The following is a 20,954-nucleotide window of genomic DNA, read 5'->3' on the forward strand; positions in this document are numbered from 1 at the left end:
TTAAGGTTGGAAGAGACCTTCAAGATCGTCTGGTCCAACCATCATTTACTGATTTTTATTTCTTCTGCTGGAAAAAAAAAATCCTGTTCATAAAGCCCAGGATAATACCACTTCCTTGATGTTATTTGCTACTCAGTTTCTTTATGAAATCAAAGCAAATGTGGGTAGTAAATTGATTGCACTTCAAATGGAAGTTGTTGTGTTGCAGGGTTTGGGAATCGGCCTTCTGAGGTTCCTGAGTTTACAGCAGTTAAGGAGCTTGGTTAACTAGTCAGGGTGATGTTTTGCAGATACAAGGTGTAGAAGTTGCATTTGACATGATTCTTATTATTTTCTTTAAACTGAGAAGCTGCATATTCTGCAGTTTGAAAATTGTTGTGTGCCTAAGAAAAATACAAAGCCAGTAGGGTTAAGGGAGTAAGTTGGTCGGATAACCACCTTTTCAATATATTCTTTGATTTTTCCCCTTATAGACAACACGTCTGTAAGGGGAAGGCTTTTCAAGTTAAAAGTCTGTCTGTCACTATTTTTTTTTCCTTCTGACCATGAAAATGTGGGAATCAAGTGAGATTGATTCCCTTGCTGGGTTGGGTGTATGGGACAGAAGCAAATGGGAACACGGAAGAGGCCTTCACAGTTTCTTGTCTTTCTCAGGACATCTTTTCTGAATTCTATTACTCTTCTCCTGGTTCTATTTCAGTAGTTTATTTTTTTGTCTGTTTCAATAAATCTCCAAGTATTTTTACATGAATTTGTTAACATGGCTTCTATATTTTCAAGCCATGTTTTATTTGAAGGAGTTTGCTGTTTGTCCTGCTGCACGAGCTGTGCTTACTGCTCTGTGTTGTTTTCTCTTTGTCATCTTGATCAAAGCTTTTGGGTTTTGTGGCTTTTCAAATATAACACCAACAATTGTTTCATGAAAGCTTGAGGTGAACGTTGGCTACAAGCTGACAACAGTAATTTCAGATAAACTGCTAATCTGGTGAGCGTGTTTCTGCTCAAAGTTGTCTCAGCTACTGAGAAGCTGAAGCAGTCTTTGTGTAAAAGTGACCAAGAATCTGCAGAAAAGTCAGTTTCTTCACGTGGTGCTGTTGAATGGGCACCTCTGTAAGGTGATGAACTTTGAGGCGTGGTGTTGTTTGATAAATTGGTGAAAAACCAAATTAAATGTATTTAGTTATCATGCAATGTTGCCTGACATGTTTAATTTTTCTACAGATTAACACTAAAGCCCCACGATGTCCCTGAAACCACGAGTAGTTGACTTTGATGAAACATGGAACAAACTTCTAACAACAATTAAAGCTGTTGTTATGTTGGATTATGTTGAAAGAGCGACGTGGAACGACCGCTTCTCGTATCCTTTAAGTGACAGTCCTGGTAGGGTTGTGTGGTGTGCCTAGCACGGAGCATGCCTGCGCTATGTAACAGTTTCAGTGGTCTTGATCAGAAGTGCCTTTTCAGGTAGTGTCTGATGTTAAGCTCAGTGGAGACTGAGCTTTTGCTCGTTTTTACCATCAATATTTAGCTTGTGCTGTAGTTGTTCACAAAAGTACGTGTGTCAGTTTCCCCTATTGTGATAATGATTTTCTCTTACATGTTTAAGTGTGTGTGTTGTGAGGGGAGCACCTAAGACAGAGAATTCATCTCTAAACTTTGTTGGCAATGGAGCTGAGGTTGCTTTTGGTTTGTTTAAACATGTCTCCATCTTCTTTGTGCTGTTAAACATTTCTGTGGCCAGGGTTTATAGAACAGCCTTCTTTTCTGCCACTGTTATTAGCTCCCTGGTCCTGAACAGTTAAGAGTGATTATTTTCGACAGATTTCTAGCTGTGCTCATACAGGCTTACAGTTCGTGTTATAACTGCACAAGTGATATTGTTGTAGTGAAAGGTTTGCATTTTATGTGTAAAACAGGCTTGTAATAAGGTCTGTGTTTCAGTGAACTTCTTTTTGCAGAAGTAAAGCTGTGCCCTGTGTCTGCGCATTCATTACCCTTGTCAGTAGGGTGAATAATGAGAGAATTTTTGGAGGCTCAGAGCTGCTCCCCGGCAATCTGACTGAGTTGGATTTGATTATAAGGTGGAAGAATGGTTTAGACTTGTTTATCAGTTTTTTAAAATTCTGCTGGGTGGAAAAGGAAGCTTCCAAGAAGACTCTTAGGTAGAAGTTATTACAGCATGACCTTGTTCTTTGTGCAGGAGCTGGGCTCTGTAGCCTCTTCTCTTTCTGAATGTGTTACTATTTCTTAGACTTGCTTTTCCATTTGCCTGTGACTTTGAGTCTGTGCATGTAAATATATAAAACTGTAGTTGCTCATAGGCCACGTAGAATATGGTTGTGCAGTTGTATGGTGCAATAATCTTTAAGTGGCTCCTTCATTCTAAAACTTTTAATTAATTTCTGGGGGCATGACTCTTCACCTTGTCTTTGAGTCAAGTTCAAACAACACCAAAACATTGGTGACTTTTTCTCGTTAATTAGGTGTGCATTTCCATGCTTACAGATCGTGCTGTAGTAACTCTTCCTAAGCAGATTTTAAGAACCACACGTTTCAGTCTTAACAAGTTGTTAACTTTTGTAGTGTAAAACTCTACCCATTTTAACAAGGGTGCCCAAAGTGGATTTTAAATTCAGAATAGCTGAATGAGATGTTGGATTGATTCCTCTTACCATACTTCTCCACTTATAACTTCTTATGTAGAGACCTTGTACACAGGTCTGCTGTTTGATCCTCTTTTGGGATTTACTTCAGTTGACTGAGCATCAGGAGGCGAACGCTTAGGAATAGCAGACTCAGGAAGCAGTCTGGGAAGAATCAGTTGGCAAGTAATTCTTTGAGAGATGACAGTAAGGCAAGCATTGTTATATTCCTGGGAAGGTGGCACTGTTACTGCTGAATTTGGCACAGTCAGGAGCCTTTTTGGAGTATTCTCCATGGCTGACTGACCTGAGGGGCTGGTGTGATCTGTAACTTCCAACCTTAAATGCAGGTTGGTACTTCTGCTGCGTTAACCAAGCCGTATATTTTAACATAAACTGTTGACCAAGTCTAGAATAGCTCAGTGAAACTGGTAGCTCTTCTGTACAGCTAGTGTGGAAGATTTTTCTTGGGTTTTAAATAGGTATTTTTGTGTGTTTTTTTTTTTTTTTTAAATCTGAAATATTAATAAAAAGTTTTAAATGCCAAGTCTTTCTACAATGTATCTTGTTCTGTGATAGCTCTTTACTCTCTGCCAAATTTAATTTAATTGGAGTAAAGTGTTTCTAGAGATCTAGAGGGATTGTAAAATTGGTGTATGTATCTGACCTCTTCATAGACCTGACTTAAAAATGGGTGAGGAAACGTTGGTTGTTTACTCTATTCTTCTTGCTGCTTGATAAGCATAATGAAGAGATGACCAATAGCTTTGCACAACGTGTTAATCCAGGCTGTTTTATTGATTATAGCACCAGATAATCAGCGCTCTCCCTCTGTAGTTGCAACAATGACATAAAGAATGAGGTACAGCAAAGGAATGTGATTTCAGTCTGCAGCACTGTTCTCAGAAGTGATTGCTTTCTCTTATGCGCTGCTTGAGACAGCTGAGGTCAGGCACAGTACACAGGCTAGCAGTCCTTTAGGGCTGAGAAGCTTTGTAATGTGCAGATCCATCTTCTAGAACTGCTTCTTGCATCATTACTTTCCCAAAACTAAAATATAATGTTTTCTTTGTAACCGTGATAGTAATTCTATTGTTAAACATAGCTCATCTTTAAACTTAGCTAATACCTGGAAATGCTAGAATGGCAATGAGCTGAGAGCCCTTCCTCTGTAAGGGTTAAAGAATCTTCTGGAAAAGATCACTTGAAAGACCATATGTCACTGTATTTAAACTGTGAGTCATCTCCAGCCACCTTTGACCTTCAGATCTCCTCACCGGTTCTTTGTGGAAACAAGTGATTCTGGAGATGTTTCATTGTCCAGCAAATAAGTGACAGTTACATCTCTCCACTTGAGATAATACTTACAAGAATTTGGTTATTATGAACACCCAACACAATTTTAAGAGTTCACTTCTAACTGTTCCGTTGGTTAGGGTGTGTTCTTTAAGTTAAGACGCTGATCAAGTTGAGTAGGGAGTGGTAGTTTATAACTTTGATAACTGTACTTTGATAACTGCTGTCTAACAGTTGGACTTTTTTGGGCAGGTAGAATGTCAGGATCTTCCTGTAATTGTCTTGGTGTTTTTTCAGCTGTAGAACTGATTGTTCCACCAACCACACTGGCTGCAGATACAGAAGTATTTCAGATGAATGCTGATCTTCACTTTCAGATAATCGTATTTATCTGTAGATGGTAAATAAGCGGTAGAAGCCACGTCAGTGTGGAGCTGATAGAAGTTCCAGGATCAGAGCCCTAATGTTCCCTCAGCTTCTACTAATTAAAACAGAGATATTGATAATTGAAGCTGAAAACTTGCTCTTTGCAAATCAGGGATTACAGAAACTTCAGAAAAAGATCAATTTAATCCCCAGAACAAAAAAACTAAAATGTGGGTGAGTAGGTTATGTGACCTTTAAATTTTGTTGTTGAGTTTTCATACTTTAAGCAGATACAAGCCTTGACTCCTAACCCAGAGACATTTATGCTCTGTGTGTGGCCTATCCTGAACCTCTTGGAGAGAGACTTTATACTGAGACTAAAATTTTTTTGGAAAATCATGTACGCCATTTGCACAAGGTAACCTATACAGTTAATGATGTGTGTGTGGTTATTGTTTGTCCTTTTTTCACTTCAGGGTGGGGTTTTGTTTTGTTCACATGAAGTTGTGCATATTTGCTGAGGTAAAATCAGAGGTGTCAGTGTTCTGGAGCCAGAGTATACATCTACGAGAGAGACAGATGTCTGGATACATCACAGACTTACTTTTCAAGCCAAGAGTGAATGCATAAAATTTGTAATACATATGTTTGTTCTTCTCTGTTCACTGCTTATAATTGAATGAGTTACAGAAATGTCTTCATTTTCAGAATGTGTTACAGTTTGTCATTAGCCTTCCCTTCAGTGTAAAACTGCTGTAGCATCTTGAGAGCCAACTGTGTATACTCAACGAAGGAAAAATGCTTGAGAGGGGAGGTGGTAAAGGCAAATTATTTATTATGACATATAACAGTACTCCTATACCACTATAGCTGTAAATTAACATAGGTGTCTTACCTGATGACACAAATGCAACAGAATTGTGATTTATTAATGCATGAACAGTATCTCCTTGTACATCAGTAAAACAAGAAGTAAACTAGATGTCTGTTTGTCTTTGGTGAAGGACATATATAGAATATATATATATATATATATTCTATATATATAGAAACATATATATATATGCAATCCCTATAGGGAGTGAAGAATTGCAAGTTCTGGACAGTATTGCTGAGTGGTTTATTGCTGTTTTTTGAACTTAAGTACCTGTATGTTGTATGTTTGACAGCATAGGCTAGACATCTTAATAGGTCATTCCACTGGTTGCAGAGAGGCTACCTCTGATGCTTTGGCAGACTAAATCAGTTCACAAAACTGGCAGGTAACTCAGTCACAAAGTTGTTTCTCGGTTATTTAGTGAGCTGAACGAGCTCACTTAAGGCAGTCAGGCACAGTAGAAGCTGTGGGAAGGAGTGGAAAGCATACATCCAGTTCTTAAACTGGCTATCCGTCATTTGTCTTTGAAATAATTTTGAAAAATCCTTGCGAAATTCGTACTACAGAAGAAAGCACTCTTGATTGTACCTGGTCTACTGGCTTTCCTCTTTTTACGTTGTTTTGGAACAGGCTTTGTTGTTCCTTGAGAAAGTTTTAAATTGCAGTCTCTGGAGTTAAATTCCTAGGATCTTGTCTGCCTCCACAAATCATACTCATTTGTTTAAATCTAAATTGTTAAACTATATTCTTTTGAAATATTAATATATTTTGAGAACTTTAGTATGCCAACAACTTCTTAGATGATTAATGGCTGATGTTCCAAAGAATTTGGGCCTAGCTTCACAGAACTTAAGCTGTGTTTAAGTTTGTATGTACCTGTGCTTTGTTAAAGTTGTTTTATTCCAGCATTATTGGTGAGTATGAGGGTTTTTCAAATGAGTAATGCATACTGATTTTAAATAGTTACAGTGAGTGAGGCAACTCCTCCAGTGTGCATGTGGCTGCATGAGTTTAAAATTAGTTCATGTCAGTGGAGAAGTAGTTATGTGAGTTATCCACCAGCATATGCTGAGAATATGAACAGTCCTTGTTCAAGCCAGTGCTTCTGTAAGGACAGATAGAAAATTAAAGTATTATACAGATTGTCCTTGTAAAACACAAAATAAAACAACTTTGGCTGTTGTAGTTGACTTATCAAAACTTCTACATAATATTTGGTAATTTTCAGATCATTGCAAAAATGTTATTTTCACCGTTATTGAAGCTTAGGTGTGGTCTTAGTTTTGCATCTGTGTTTGTTCCAAAACAGTAATCCTGTTACAACTTTAAATTTATACTGTTTTCTTACTAACTTTACCTGTGTGTGTGTGCACACATGTGCACACCTGTCTTCCTTCACAGAGAGTTCTGGAATCCGAAGAACAAGTACTGGTTATGTATCACAGATACTGGGAAGAGTATAGCAAAGGAGCAGACTATATGGACTGCTTATACAGGTAAGTTTTGCAAATGAGTTGTTAAACTTCTGAGATTATTACTGGGATCTACATATTAAACTGAAGAATGTTTAAAGACAGCAAGAGGTATGTGTGCCCCAGGTGAGTTTTGCACAAAATGTAGTTATAGCAGTAGAACATAAGAAAACAGGAATAATGCTCCAACAGGTTTTTCTGTGCACTGCTCCTTACCACTGAAGTAATTATCCAAGATGATTCCTATAATTCTGTCATCACTAGCATAGCCTACTTTAGTTGTTTCTGATGTTCCAGTGCCAAATTTGTCAGTGCTAACCAGCCCTGCAGCTTGTAATACTAGGTAGTTTTCTACATGATGGCATTGTCCTGTTGAACCAGCATGGTTCATTTCAAACCTTGGACATGTACCGTGGCAAAAACAGGCTCTCCTAGAAGGGAGAGGTATTTCTCGCAAGGCTATGTGCTGTTGGGGTCTTTTCTTTTCAGGTGGATGTTAAGGCTACAGGTCTTAGGAGCAATGGAAATTTTTCTTTATTCCTTACAGAGAATTTCAGAAGCTGATAGACTTTATACAGGCAATAAATTTCACTTTTTTTTTAGTAAATTATAGCCAAGTCTGCAAATAAAAATGCAACTGCTTCCTGTTATTTTTGTACTTTTGATGTTGTCTGAATTGTGAGTGTTCTTTGCTACTAGTGATAGCTTAAGCATGTAAAACTGGCTTCTGCATGAACCGACAGAATTGTAACTATATTGAGATGTTTTGAGATATTCTAGGACTTAAATTTTAGTTCCAGTCTGGCTGCAGTTTGAACATACTAGTGTCCATTATGCTTGTGATACCCAGCAAGTAAATGTAACTTATGAGGTACTGCTAATACTGTGTTTCGTAACATTAGACAATGTGGTGTAAGGATTTACAAAGGGCTTCAAGACCTTTACCACTACTTGAGCAGAATTGTTTGTTACCTTGAAGAATCCATTAAATGACCTCTAGCAGACTGGGAATGGATGTGCTGGAGTCTGTCCTAGGCATGCAGACTTCAGTTCCATAACACATTGCTGACCTAATGGGAGGATTGATAAGGGAGGGAAAAAGTCCCATTTAATGTGTAGGAATCTCATTGATTCTGCTTTGTGTAACAGTTTTTCTGAACTCTTGAGTGCTTCTGGTCCTAAACCAACAAATTAAAAATACTTTTCTAACAGTGTGCACTTGTTTTTACATTTTTTTAAAATTTGTTTTACTTTTAAACAACCCAGGACTTGTTTTTCTGTAACAGTTACTGTGCACACACTTACCTGTGAGTATATATAAGGTCAGTAACTGTGCAGTGATATTCAGTGAATCCAAACTTGTAAACTGTGAAGTTAATTTCACATCAGCTCTGTCCATTCTAACTCTTCGGACTTTGCAAATAGTGTTTTGATCCAGAAAAATTACTTAACATTAGACATTCTGTTGGAAATAATTTTATCCTAAAGTTTAGTGGAGTTCTTTTGTATCTTCTTTCCTTCTTTTGAGATTGAGTTTTGTCATGTAGCATCTTTGAAAAGTCTTTAAAGGTATGACTTTATCTTCTATAATAAAACACACCTTGTAATGGGAACTGAAAGACACTCCTAAGTGAAGGCAAGAACTAATTCAGTGCTTGATTAGTAGAGTCATAATAGCTTGCATGCATTGGAAGCACTTCATTAAGTGTTGTGTCACTCTTTCATTTTCCAAGAAAATGTTTTCGCTGAAAATACCTTTGAAGACCACAAATAGATATTCTGTTTTTATAAACTAGTTGAAGTTGTTTTCTTGTGTTCCTGCTCCCAAGAAGGTAGTATAAGTTAGTCAACTTCAGTTTTATTCCAGGATCTAATTTGTATAATTCTTTCAGGAATTAAAAATAATAGATCTTTGAAGTTTATAATATTCTTTTTATTTTTTTTTTTTAAATTTGAATTCAATTTGAAAATTCAAATCCCACATGCTTGACTTAACACAAGATGATAAAACTGATGGAATAAGGAGTACTTGATGTTGGCTAAACTGTAGCGTTTGTTTTATTATTATCAGCAGATTAACAATAGACGAAAGCAGTGCTAGGCATTGGGACTTACCTGTGTCATGCTACTGTAACTGTTTTCACAGGTAATTGTACAAATTCTGTTTCATGTATCATTATTCCGAACAACAGAGGGGGTTTCATACCCAGCAAATTGAATTTAATTTAAATGGTTGTTTGCTTTTTTAAAATAACTTAATTTTTAAATTTGCTCATAATTAAGCATAAAAGAACACAATAGTTTTTGTTTTGTTCCATGTTGTCTTTTTTTGTAACACTTGTTACAAAATATGAATGAATATACAAGCATATTCATCTGAAGTAATTTTCAGATCTTGAGCCTTATCTAGATATTTTTCTCATTTTACATGAGACATCTTGCAACCTAAGTAACCCATCACACAATTCAAACTGACATTAGTTCCAGTCCTCTTCTCTTGTTTTTTAAGTGTTAAGAAGCTGCTGTTCTTAGTCTTGCTTACTAAATATGTAACTTAATTAATACAGGAAATATTTGAATAAACAATAAGTCGTTTCAGCATTTCAAACCTAACTTGAACAGTATTTTTGTATTGAGATTTCAACTGAAAGGACTGCCTTCATTTTAAGCTATAGCATTTTGTAGCCTTTGGAAGTTTACTTCCACGTCAGGTATGTATTAATGATCTCATCGTGTTGTTACAACTGTTGGAGTCACAACACTTTTATTATCTGCAGTGCTTTGTCATGTTGAAATGGCTTTCATTTATTAGGTAATGCTCAAATTGTGATTAGATGACTTAACCCTGTTTTACAGGTCTGCAAACCAGTGCATAGTTCATCGGTATTTATAAGTGAATCAGAACAGATATGATTATGAAAATTTCCAGTGCTACAAACTTGTATATACGTATTGCTAGATGTGTTAAAGCATCCTGCTTGTATAAAGCAGAGTGGTTCTGCTGCTTTTAGTGTAACTCTGGTGAACAATGTTTTTACTGAAACATGTAATGGTGACTTTTCCTTTAAAAAAAAAAAAAAAAAAAAAAACCACCTAGGTCTAAAGGAACTTTTGAAGGTCATCCAGTTCAACCTTATGTTTGGAGTAGGACTATCTTCAAAGTTACTCTAGGTTGCTTAAGGCTTTTGTTGAGTTGAATTCTGAGCTCCTTCAGGGACAGATTTTGCAACTTTCTGTGCAGCATGCTTAATTACTCTCATTCTAAGAAATTTTTCTATATGTCTGGTGTGCGTTGTTTCTTGTCTTTCCTCTGTGCTCCTCAGATAAGAGTTTATCTTCGACTTTGGTATGCCACAAGCTTGGGAAGTGGTGGTGTCACTGTCCCTGGGGGTTTTTAAGGAGAGGTTGGACATGGTGCTTAGGGATGTGGTTTAGTGGGTGACATTGGTGGTAGGTGGATGGTTGGACCAGATGATCTTGGAGGGCTTTTCCAACCTTCATGATTGTATTTCATTGAGCTTCCTCTGGACTCTCACTTGTCAACCTCTGTTGTATTTGGGTACTTGAAACTCGAGCTAATACTCCAGGTGTGCTCTGGACAGTGCTGATGGAACAGTGGCATCCCTCCTCTTGCTGACATAGCAAAGGAAGTGGTTAATTGTCAACGCTGTGATGGCAATTTGCTGACTTAGTGCCCACCCACAAGCAGTGCTGTCTGCAGCTGGTCCCCAGGTGGATTTAGCACCAGTGACCCCTGCCTTTCCAGTCTGACAGGTCACCCGCCTTGTCCATGATCCAGCCCCTTCCTGCTTGGTTACAAGGGTATTATCAAAGACTTTATGGAAGGCCACACCAATGGTAAATGAAATCATCTGCTCTCCCCTCATCCACAGTCCCATTTCATCCTATTTCAAGTTACTCAGGCATGATTTGCAGTTGGTAAATCAGTGCTAGCTGTTCCCAGTCGCTTTCTTATCTTGTAACTAGAAATGACTTTCAAGTGTTCTCTGCCATTTTACCAGGGACTGAGGTGTGACTTCGGTGGAGTTTCCCAGCCAGATGCTTCTGCCCTTTTTTAAAATCATTAAATGTCCCCTGGTTGTTGTAGACTTTCAGACATGATAGAGTGTGCCTTGCAGTGGTGTTCCCTAGCTCCCCCAGAATGGTTCTGTACACCCCCTTTGCTATCACAGACTTAGTCATGTCCAACTTCCATTTTTTAAGCCCCTAGTTTGATGCTGTATTGCATTTCCAGCTCAAGAGGTAAAACCTCCTTAAGGAATGAGTGCAAGTAACCCTTTCTTTTATATATAAAAGTTCAAATACTTTATTTTTAAGATTTTACTGTTTATTCTGTTGCCAATAGTAAGTGTTTCTGGTGTGTTTTTTGTTTGTTTGTTTGTTTTTGACAGTTCTGTCATGTTACTGAAAAGCTTTTAAAAGAGTCTTTTTCCTTGGGAAAGAGTATGTAAAGACTTTTTGAAGTGTCTTGTGGACTTTGGAATAATTTATGTTTAAAGAACCCTTCCCCACTTTTTGTTTTGTTGTTGACTGGGATGATGGTCCAGATAAAAAAAAAAATCTTGGAGATTTTGCCTTTTTCAAAAGGCAGAAATATTAAGGAACAAAATATTTAGTTTTAAGCGTAAGTGCATATGAAAGCATATGCAAATCATCAAAAGCATTAATAAGATTGCTATTTGCTGTTGTACAGTAATCTACCCCTTTGTAATTTTGCTATGCACTTAGTAAATGTATATGCCTATATGTTCAGTAGCTTGCAAAGAAGTGTATTTGTTAAATAAATAAATCATTATTTTGAAAACTATCTATAATAATTAGGATTAATTAGTTATGGTTTTAATTGCCTCCTATGGCTCAGAACAGTGGATGGTATTGTCATGTAGGCTCTTTATCCTTTTATCCATGAGCACTTGCAACAATCTGTGAAAACTGTTCACATTGTTGCACTTCTGATGCAAATTTCTTAAAGCAATTTTCTCAGCACTTGGTTGAGTTTATTTCTGTATACTGTCCTGCTGAGCTCGTGTGCTATTTTGAGGATCAGTATAGAAAACAATTCTTTAAGTAGCTCTTTGTCTCATTTGCCAGTTATGTGTGAAAACTTGGATTGGTACTTTAAACTGAAAATGGAGAGATCTAGCTAGAACTTTAAATGAGAGAGAAAAAAGTTCTAAAAAAGAGGAACAATTGACAATTGGTCATAAATAGTGTTTCATTGTCAATTAACATGTTTTTCCTTGTACAGATTTTACTCATTTTGCACCCTAGAGGATGCTGCTAAAGTTTAAAATATGTAATATGTAAGTGGGGACAAGTTTGGAGAAAAAAAATCCATTACTCAAAAGTTTCTTCTTTATGTTTGGAGAGCTTTCAGGGGAGGAAATAACCTGAATAGGAGGGGTTCACAGTTTTTGCTTAAGTAAGTATGGCACTTCTAGAAATGTGTTGTTTTGTGGTGTCCTATCATGGGTGGACAAAGATGTAATGAAGGTAAACTTTTTTTGACTTACGATGGAGAACAGAAAATTACAAGGAGTTGTCTTGAGGCAGATACAGTCTCGGGATTCTTATATTCAGGCTAAATTTCACAACATCTATTTTGCCAGTGCTAATATTTGTTTCTTATCCAGGAGTGTGCAATGTAAATCATTAAACCCACGTAACATGTCTAAAGAAAAAAATATATATGCTCTACTAACCATTCTGACAAGGCTTTGCAACGTCTATATCTGCAAGGACATTGCGTGTTATTGTGATTTGGAAACATTGATTTGGGAATGTGGTCGCTGTATTTAGAACAGGGATCTCTGGATAGATTGGTGCCCTTGGTTGATCTAAAAATACCAAATACGTGAAAGTTACCATGTAACCTGGCAATCTGTCCCAGTAATTAGCTACCCTTCTAATTATTAATGTTTGCAGTGTAATTTTTTTTGCTAAAATTCTTGAAGAAAGACTTATCCGCTGAATTATCAGGAGCCTTTTATCTGAAAAAATTTCCCCCAAGAATATGCATGTATGTACCAGCCACTTTTGTGACGTTAACCGGTAATTCAGGTGGAACACTGTCCGTCAGTATTCCATTGTCAAATAGGTGATGGTTTTAAGTGAGTCCTGTAACGCTCTTCCAAATGTTTTAACCTTTTTCTGGAGTGAAACTTCAGAGGATGTGTTTTGAGGTTTGGGTACCAAAAAGTATATTGCTTCACTAACACTGTGAAAGGAAACAAACCTTAAAGGTTGTTTTTTTTTTTTTTTCCTCATTAGATAGTATAGCATAAGCCTGCATAGGTGTACTCCCAAATAATTGGGCCTGAGTTGTGTGGTAAGGTACTCCAAATTTTCACCTGAAAGTTGTATCACAATACAACTTTCAATACAAAGAAAGTCTGTAACAATACAAAATAAGAGTAACAATAGAGTAACAACAAGGGTAACAAAGATTAATTTGTAACAATACAAAGTAAGAGTCTGTGGGTATTTTCTGCTATTATCAATTCCTACCCGATCCTTGTCTCCAAAATAAGTTACTGATGAACCTCATGGGTTGTTTTTTACAAGTAAGAAACGTGGATTAAGTATTTTGAGTAGTTATTCAAGGTGAAAAATGGCTTATCACTTCACTGGAGAGGATGATGTGAGATTATACTGTTTGCACGTCTTTTTTCAGATGTTTGCTTGTGCTGGGAGCTGATGATGAGATAAGTGGAAGGGAAATATGGGCAAGTTTGTTCTCAGTATTTCTGAGCTCTTCTTGAAGGAGTGGTTCTGCCTGTCTTCTTCTCTTTGTTGAATCAGATCGGTCTGCAAAGAAGTACCTGATCTCAGTTAAACTCGTCTATTTACTTGTGGTTATGCTAGTTTTAAGTTTAATCAGTTGCCTGGTCTGAGATTGTTGAGAAGGCATGTGCTGTGAATAGGGAGAGTATAGGACTTTTTCCTTCCAAGCTAGCTAAAAGAAAGTAGTATGGTACCTGCTGACATCTCAGAGCTACTAGACAGATGTGATATTTGAAGTTTTCTTAGTTAGCTCGTTTAAGCATGAATGTAACAAATAGTATAAGTACAGTTATGACAGATGGTATTAGAAAATTCTTCATGGTTCTCTGCAAGAGAGGGAGAGTGGTTCAATTTGAAAATGTTACTGTATTTCTTTTTAAGGAATATTGGCAAGTTGGATGTTTTATCAGGTCATGTGCAAAAGCCATTTTCTGTTCTTTCAAAAACTATACATATGATAATAAATATCGAATCCTAAAATAAAAATTAATTTTAAAAGGCATTTGTAAAATTTATTCTTTATAACTGTTCACGAAGTTAATTTATGCACATTCTTCTCCTCTCTTTAAAATTTGTGGTAGAGCTATTTGCTAGTTGCAGTTACCATGATCTGAGTAAGGGATGTTACCTAACAAATTGACCGTGTTAAAATTGACATTATTTCTGGATTGCTTCCCAGAAAAAAATCAAGATACTGAAAGGAGTATTTCTGTAGCACATGTATCTATGGCAAGTGAATGTACATGAGTCTTAATCTTTGAATTGTCCGTGCAGTCCTGCTATAAGAAGGATTTAATCTCAAAATGACAGGCATTTTTTCTCAGCAGATTTTGTTGCTGAGTACTACTAGAAGGGCCATTTAGATTCCCCTAAAGTCCTTTGAGTTCACCTTTGTCAACAAAACAGTTTGAGTTCAGCATACATGTTGAGAACATGATTTTGAATACTAGCAGGAAAACAAATGCTAATTAAATTAATTTAGCCTGTCAGTCTTTTATTCTAGATTATAGTTCATTGTACATTGTCCCAAGTGTTGTCTTGGCTGAGGCAATGGAGTTTTCAATAATTCAGTGTAACTTTCAAGTGGTTCTCATAGTCACTGATTTTTAGGAGGTAGCTTTTATCATTATAAACATTCCCCTTTGGGATGCTGAAGCTAGCCAGGATTGCGTAAACTAAGTTTTTTTTCCAAAGTAGAAAATGTATTCTCAATTTAAATAGATTATGATGTCTGTGGAGTAGTAAAGATAATAATTGCATAAATTGTTGTACCTGAAGTACAGTGAAACAGAGGGTGGTTTAGACTGAAAGCAATGCAAAGTAATAAGCTGAATAGTTAGAAAACACTTTTTTTTTTTTTTTTAAAGGGGGGTAGGGTGAAGGCAAAAAAAAAAAAATAATAATGCTTGGGAACTTTCTTCTTCACTTTCTGTGGATTCTTATACAAGTATATTGCATGCCAAGAAAATGCTGACAGAGATCTATCAGACTATTTAATATTTCAGTTACTGCCACAGTACTGTTTTAACATGATGTAAGGTGCTTCAATATTCATCTGTAGTCATCTGTATTTTAAGAACTTTCTACGGATAACCACTTTTAACCAGTATCATTGCTATCTTTTATCATGTAGAAGACATCCCAGAATTCCAAATGTATTTTTAAAAACTAATAGCTCATTTTTTTCTGTATTTTGATTAGAATTTGTTTATTTGTACAGGTACCTCAATACACAGTTTATTAAGAAGAACAAATTGACAGAAGCTGATCTTCAGTATGGCTATGGAGGAGTGGATATGAACGAACCATTGATGGAAATAGGAGAGGTAGGTATCTACAAATATCAACTGCATTCAGCTGCCTACAGGTGCAGCTTGGCCCTTTCAAATTTTGACTTTTCTGTGTCACAGAATCTGAACAGTTGATTAAAGTTGAAGATATAAATATTGAATCCGATGGAAAACGAGATTACAGTTGCGAAGTTAAAATCTATATATACATGTGTGTGTATATATATATCTACACATGTAATGCTCTTTATGGTGGAGGGCGGAAAGCAAATGTAAAGATTGTTGCAGAACTTCAAAGTGTTATCTCTTCTTGAGGAAAAAACAAATTGTTTTTTTTCATGTGACACTACTATCTAGAAAAGATTTTGAAGAGGTGATACTTTGGTTTGGGGAAATCTTTGAAATACGACTTTTAGGCTTATCTTTCGTGTTGTCGCAAAGTGTTACAGCTTTTTTGAGAGTAGAGCCTTCAGCAATACTGTACATCTTATTTTCCAGTGCAGGCTCTCTTGTGCTTCAGTTGTAACAATTCAGATTTTGGAAGAAGAAGTAGGCCTTCTGTGCACTTAACTATCATGTAGGGAGGTCTTATCTATTTAAAAAAAAAAAAAAAAAAGGGGTGCGGGAGAGGGAATAAACACAAGTGTGTTGACAACTACAGTTGGCTTATGTAAGTTGGAGAGTTTGAGGCTCATTTTTAGTTATCTGTAAAATGAAAAAAAAGTCAATAGTATGTTTGGAGATACCACCACCCTGTGCAATTCAGCTTTGCAGAAGCGAAGTGTACTTTGTTTCTGTCACTTCACAGCTACTGTTGCAGTCGAGGAGCCCTGAAATAAAAGAAAGTAAAATGAAAATTTCCCAGTATATAATCTCTTTCAGATTTTTCACAGCAGAATATTTTTGTATGTCTTTAGGAAGACTTTGAAAATACCACTTGAGTATGAATTGGAACAAAAACACAATCCAGAATACAGTTGAATAGAAACTTTAATTTTGAATTTTTTTTTGTGTATCTGTTTGCTTCTGTAACACAATGCTAGCTGGGGAATTGTTTTACTCTATTAACACTCAAAGTGGTGTGGTGTTTTTTTCCTTTCCTTTCCTCTCTACATTTATGATTTTTCTCTAAAAAGGAAGCAAATACTTTTTCCTTTCTTGATTTGGAAAACTAGAAAGCTTTTATTTTTTTTTTTTCTAATGTCAGAACTAGACCTGCAAGTTTTACTGTTCTTCTGGCTGTTAGATTTCATTGTTCTGAGTAGATCTCTTCTGTCTTAGTTAAGAGCAGAGAGAATGTGTTGCATGAGGAAGCATCTTCTATCCTGATGAAGATGACATTGCCAGTTGAAGTTGCTAATTCTTTGACAGATTGGGGGTGGGCTGGAAAAAATACCATCAATATGAGACGCTTTAAATCAAGGCAGTTTAGAAAAGGAAATTCTTCTCTGATCTACCTGTACTGTCACCTGGGTTTTCTAATCAGTGTCATCTGTAAGAGCCTCTCAGAGCTTGGGAGAGCGTAATTCTGTGCTGTTTGTGCGGACTTCAAAATGCACTATGTGTTTTTCATTATCTCCATGGGCTGAGATTTAACTGACTCCTCCACAATTGTTGGAGGTAGTCCTTAGCTCTGTGCAAATGACTACGTTAGTTCAGCTGCTTTTGGGACTGGGAATAGTTCTGGGCTATTCTGAGCTCCCTGGGGCTGGGAATTTGTGCACTGCTCCATTCTGAAGTATCAACCAAAGGATGGTAGTAGCAATTTTGCATTTTGTCCATAGCTCTCTGCCCTAGGATATGCTTAGCAAAGAAGAATAAACAGCAGATAATTCAGCTTCTGAGTGTCTAGTTTTCCTCATATTTATGGAATTATAGGGGGGGAGGAATGATGACACTACTCTTCAAGCTTCCCAGAAGTTGATTATTGGACAGTACAGAATATCCATAGCTCATCATTTCAGTGGGTTATGGGGAGGATCAATGTTTTTAAGCTTCACCAGACAGTCGATGGTTTGAGACAAAGGTGTTCTGGATAATGTCTAGAATTCTACTAACCAATTTTTCATTATCTCACTCCCCACTATTCATTTCTCTTTACAAATGCTGTCTTTGTAAGCTGTAATAGTGGGAGGTAAATTTTGGCTCCTGTGGCAGTGAAGTTAATCTTTGTTCGTTACTGATGTAGGAGTAGATTTATAGCAGTTACTCCTTTGCTCTGAAAAGCAGTGGGGATTGGAGTCCTACACACACAATCTAATGCACTTAAACTACAGTGTTCCAGAAATAAAACTGGTTCACATTTCTTGACCTGCAAGGCATTGGCCAAATGTATCAAGTCTTTGTTTTGAAAGCATTTTCTTTCATTGTGGTTCCTGTTTAGGATTCTGCCTTGTATTCATTGGACTACACTAGGGGCTTTGACAAAAGTCCATCTCCATTGTTCATCACTTTGGAACGGACAGAATTATCACTTAAATATTTTTGGATGATTGGGATGATCTGTCCTTTATCTACCCAAGAGCAAATGGGCTTATTTTATGTTTAGATCTTTTCAGTCTCATGATGAAGTTACAAAAATAATATTCAGTATTTAGAATTTGTAGAAACAAAGTTCTCTCTGTGCACTGAAGTTTCTGTCTGAACATCACTGACATGTATTCATGAAACTGTGGGAGCTTTTCAGTAATCTTAAACAAGACTACATGCCTGCATAGTTCTTCTGGGGTATGTCACAATAGGAACATACGAGACTGTGGAAATATGTATGAAATACATATTGGCGTGGTCTCAAACATTTTATCATTCCAATAGGTGTTCCAGACGCTCAGTAATTCTTGTGCTAGGAAGCCAAGATGAACTCAGTCTATAAAAATAGTCTGGTAGTGCTTGCAAAATGAGATTTTTTTGTCAATATTTTATGAATGCTTTATGAAGGATATTGCTTTTTCTGAGTTGAGCTCATGTCAGTGACTTCAGAGTTCTGAGTTTTTAATGAGGGAGAGGACTCATGGGAGCCCTGAGCTAGTAGGGAGTTAGGCTGTCTTCTATTTTTTTTTTTTCTTTCATCACAGGGAAACAAATTCTGGAAATTGGAGGAAACTGCCACGTTCTCTATTGTCGGTCTTAGGTGGAGAAGTAAGATCAATTCCTCTTTTCAAGGAGAAAAAGGTCTCCTGAACTGATAGGTCAGGTTGCTGGCTTGATCTGTCTGTAGCTTACTTGACAAGAAAATTCCAGCAGACAGCTTGAAGCTCTTACAAATTGGTCTTTAAAAGGAAGGTTTATTTTGCAGAGTGAATCAGATTGGATGCTTAGTAGCTAGGTGCCTACTTTCAATTAAGACATACCTCCCCGATATTTCACGTTTAACAGCTAGGGAGCTGTTAGTTGTGTCAAAGGTTGTTCAGCAGCAAACTCCCTCAGTCCTCACTGGTTTGGGGCAGTTCAGTCTTTCCCAGTTTACCACCTACTGGAAGGTATCTTTAGAAGTCTCAAATATGTGGTGGTCTTCCCCCCACATACCAGGGATCATGCTATCCCCTTTGGACTTTAAGTCTGATTTCTGACTGCCCTGTTGCAAAAACTCATTTGAACAATTGCAGCAACGTTTATAAAAATAGGGTGTTTTGGGAGTGATTACTATACCCACGAGACTTTGAAATATTCAAGCCTGTTTGATCCCTGTAGTGATGTGTTAGGGACAGGGTCACCTGGCTGCAAGGGACCCTGTATGCTACCTTCGTACGGATTGGCCAAGAGACATTCTGTTTTGTCAGCTGAGGAGATCTGATACCATTTCTGTAAATACTGGTGATTGTTACAAAAAGGGGTCTGTTCTTGAGATCTGCAGGGCAAACATGGTGTTGTTCTTCATTCATGTTTTCTCTATGCTTTATACTAGTAATTGTGTGTCTGCACATGTTTCAGATGTGGGAGGGGTGTCCAAACAAAATCATTAGATATTCTCCCCTTCTTTTTAAGTTCTGTATTTTTAAAATCCTGAGTGGGGAATTGGGAGTTGCTACCTCTGCTTTTTTTTTTTTTGTTGTTGTTTGTTTGTTTTTGTTACTGATATAAACTTTTGGTGTTGTGTCCTGACAGCTAGCTCTTGATATGTGGAGAAAATTAATGATTGAGCCACTACAGGCCATCCTTATTCGGATGCTCCTCCGAGAAATCAAAAAGTGAGTGCATATTTTTTTGCTTTTACACAGTGGTGGGGGTATTGTACTACTTTTTTTTTTTTTAAAGTCTAATTACTTTGATCAAACTGGTTTATGATTTAATTGTAGATATGTTCTTGCCTGATAATGCTATTCTATCAGCTTTTATAATTGTAGCTATATGACTGCTATTCATGTATGTGAAGGAAGACTGAGGAAAAAAAAACACTTCATTTACTGTAACTCAAGTGTAGTGATCTTTTCTGTTTCAGCAACCTGTCTTAATAATAATGTGATTGGGGAATAGCTGGGATAATTCTCCAGGGCCCAAACGATGTCTTTTACTTTTTTTCTTGATCCGATGCTGATTGCTTATGGTTTCTGTGCTGTCAGTAAACATAAGGTCTTACGTGAGGATTTGCCAAAGACAGAAAAGCTTTGTTGCTTTGCTTGGGATTCAACATAAATTATTGCTTATCTGCAGCATCTGGGTTTCTGTTGCTCAGATGAATGACTTTACTTAATGTTCTTGGTGCTTTACATTAATTGTGAAATTGAAATAATTATTTTTGGACTTTGAGGGAATTTATTGTTTTATTTTGGAATCTTTGTTCCTTGACGTCCCTGATAATTACATGGTAGAGATGGTTGTAGTATCCCCATTAAATTCTTAGGGCTTTTTAAGTTTTGATTTAAAACCTTTGCACTATTTAACTCCTGTAAGATCTTTTTATTTATAAATAACCAGAAAGTTTGAAATCAACTACAGAGGCTGTATCAGTTTCTACACTTTTACTGCTAGCTATGGTAGTTCTGGAGTTGCCTAATGACTGGGATTTTTTTAAGGAATTGTATGCCTCTGTGACTCAGGTGACTGGGCTAATTACATAAACTGAAAGAATGAGCTTATTTGGCAGATCAAGTTACCTTAGGATGTGGACTTCGTCAGCCAAAAAGCTGTATCCATAAAGCACTGGAATACTGATCTCAATATTAGAGCATTTTCTTTTCCTTCCTGAATTAGATTTCTGAAGACTTAACTGGCAAGATGTTTCTCTCAGGTGGTATTTCTGAAGCCAGGACGTATTCACTTCTGGTTGTTGAACCATGCTTTCTTCGTAACCAGTGCTAATGTGCCTTCTTTCGTATGTTTACTATAACAATTGTACTATGGCTTTATAATGAAGATTTATAACTAAATGAAGATTCATTTATAACTAAATGAAGATTCCTTAATTCATGGTGAATAAAATTCTGCCTTTTTACATCAAGTGCAGTGAAACTGAATATTTCATTGAGAGGTGGAAGCAGAAATCTTAATGTTTTTTCAGCAGACATCTGATGCTGCTTAAAAGTAATGGTATAAATTTACCTTGAGGCTAACTGTGGACCTTGCAAAGATGTTTAGGTCATTAGCTTCACAGGATGTTAGATCTTGAGACTGTAACATGCTAATGTTATTTGTTAAACGTTTTCAAACATTTTAAATAAAGCTTGAGTCATTGTCTACAGTAGTTGGGTCTGTAATTCCCCCCCAC

The 20,954-nt window shown here is 36.8% G+C and overlaps 1 protein-coding gene across 6 annotated transcripts in view; it reads left to right on the forward strand.

The window, feature by feature from the left end:
* CUL2 (cullin 2) overlaps window positions 1–20,954 on the forward strand; it is a 48,979-nt gene that overhangs the window by 2,161 nt on the left and 25,864 nt on the right. For all 6 annotated transcript variants that reach the window (XM_082752507.1, XM_082752506.1, XM_082752505.1 and 3 more), the window contains exons 2-6: window positions 1,222–1,360; window positions 4,623–4,725; window positions 6,586–6,680; window positions 15,181–15,286; window positions 19,355–19,437. In XM_082752507.1, coding sequence (XP_082608633.1) covers window positions 1,242–1,360; window positions 4,623–4,725; window positions 6,586–6,680; window positions 15,181–15,286; window positions 19,355–19,437 — 506 coding nt within the window. In that variant the 5' untranslated portion in view covers window positions 1,222–1,241. The remainder of the gene's footprint in view (window positions 1–1,221; window positions 1,361–4,622; window positions 4,726–6,585; window positions 6,681–15,180; window positions 15,287–19,354; window positions 19,438–20,954) is intronic.

Source organism: Aythya marila (genome assembly GCF_965140915.1).
Source record: "Aythya marila genome assembly, chromosome: 2".
Classification (NCBI taxonomy): Eukaryota; Metazoa; Chordata; class Aves; order Anseriformes; family Anatidae; genus Aythya; species Aythya marila.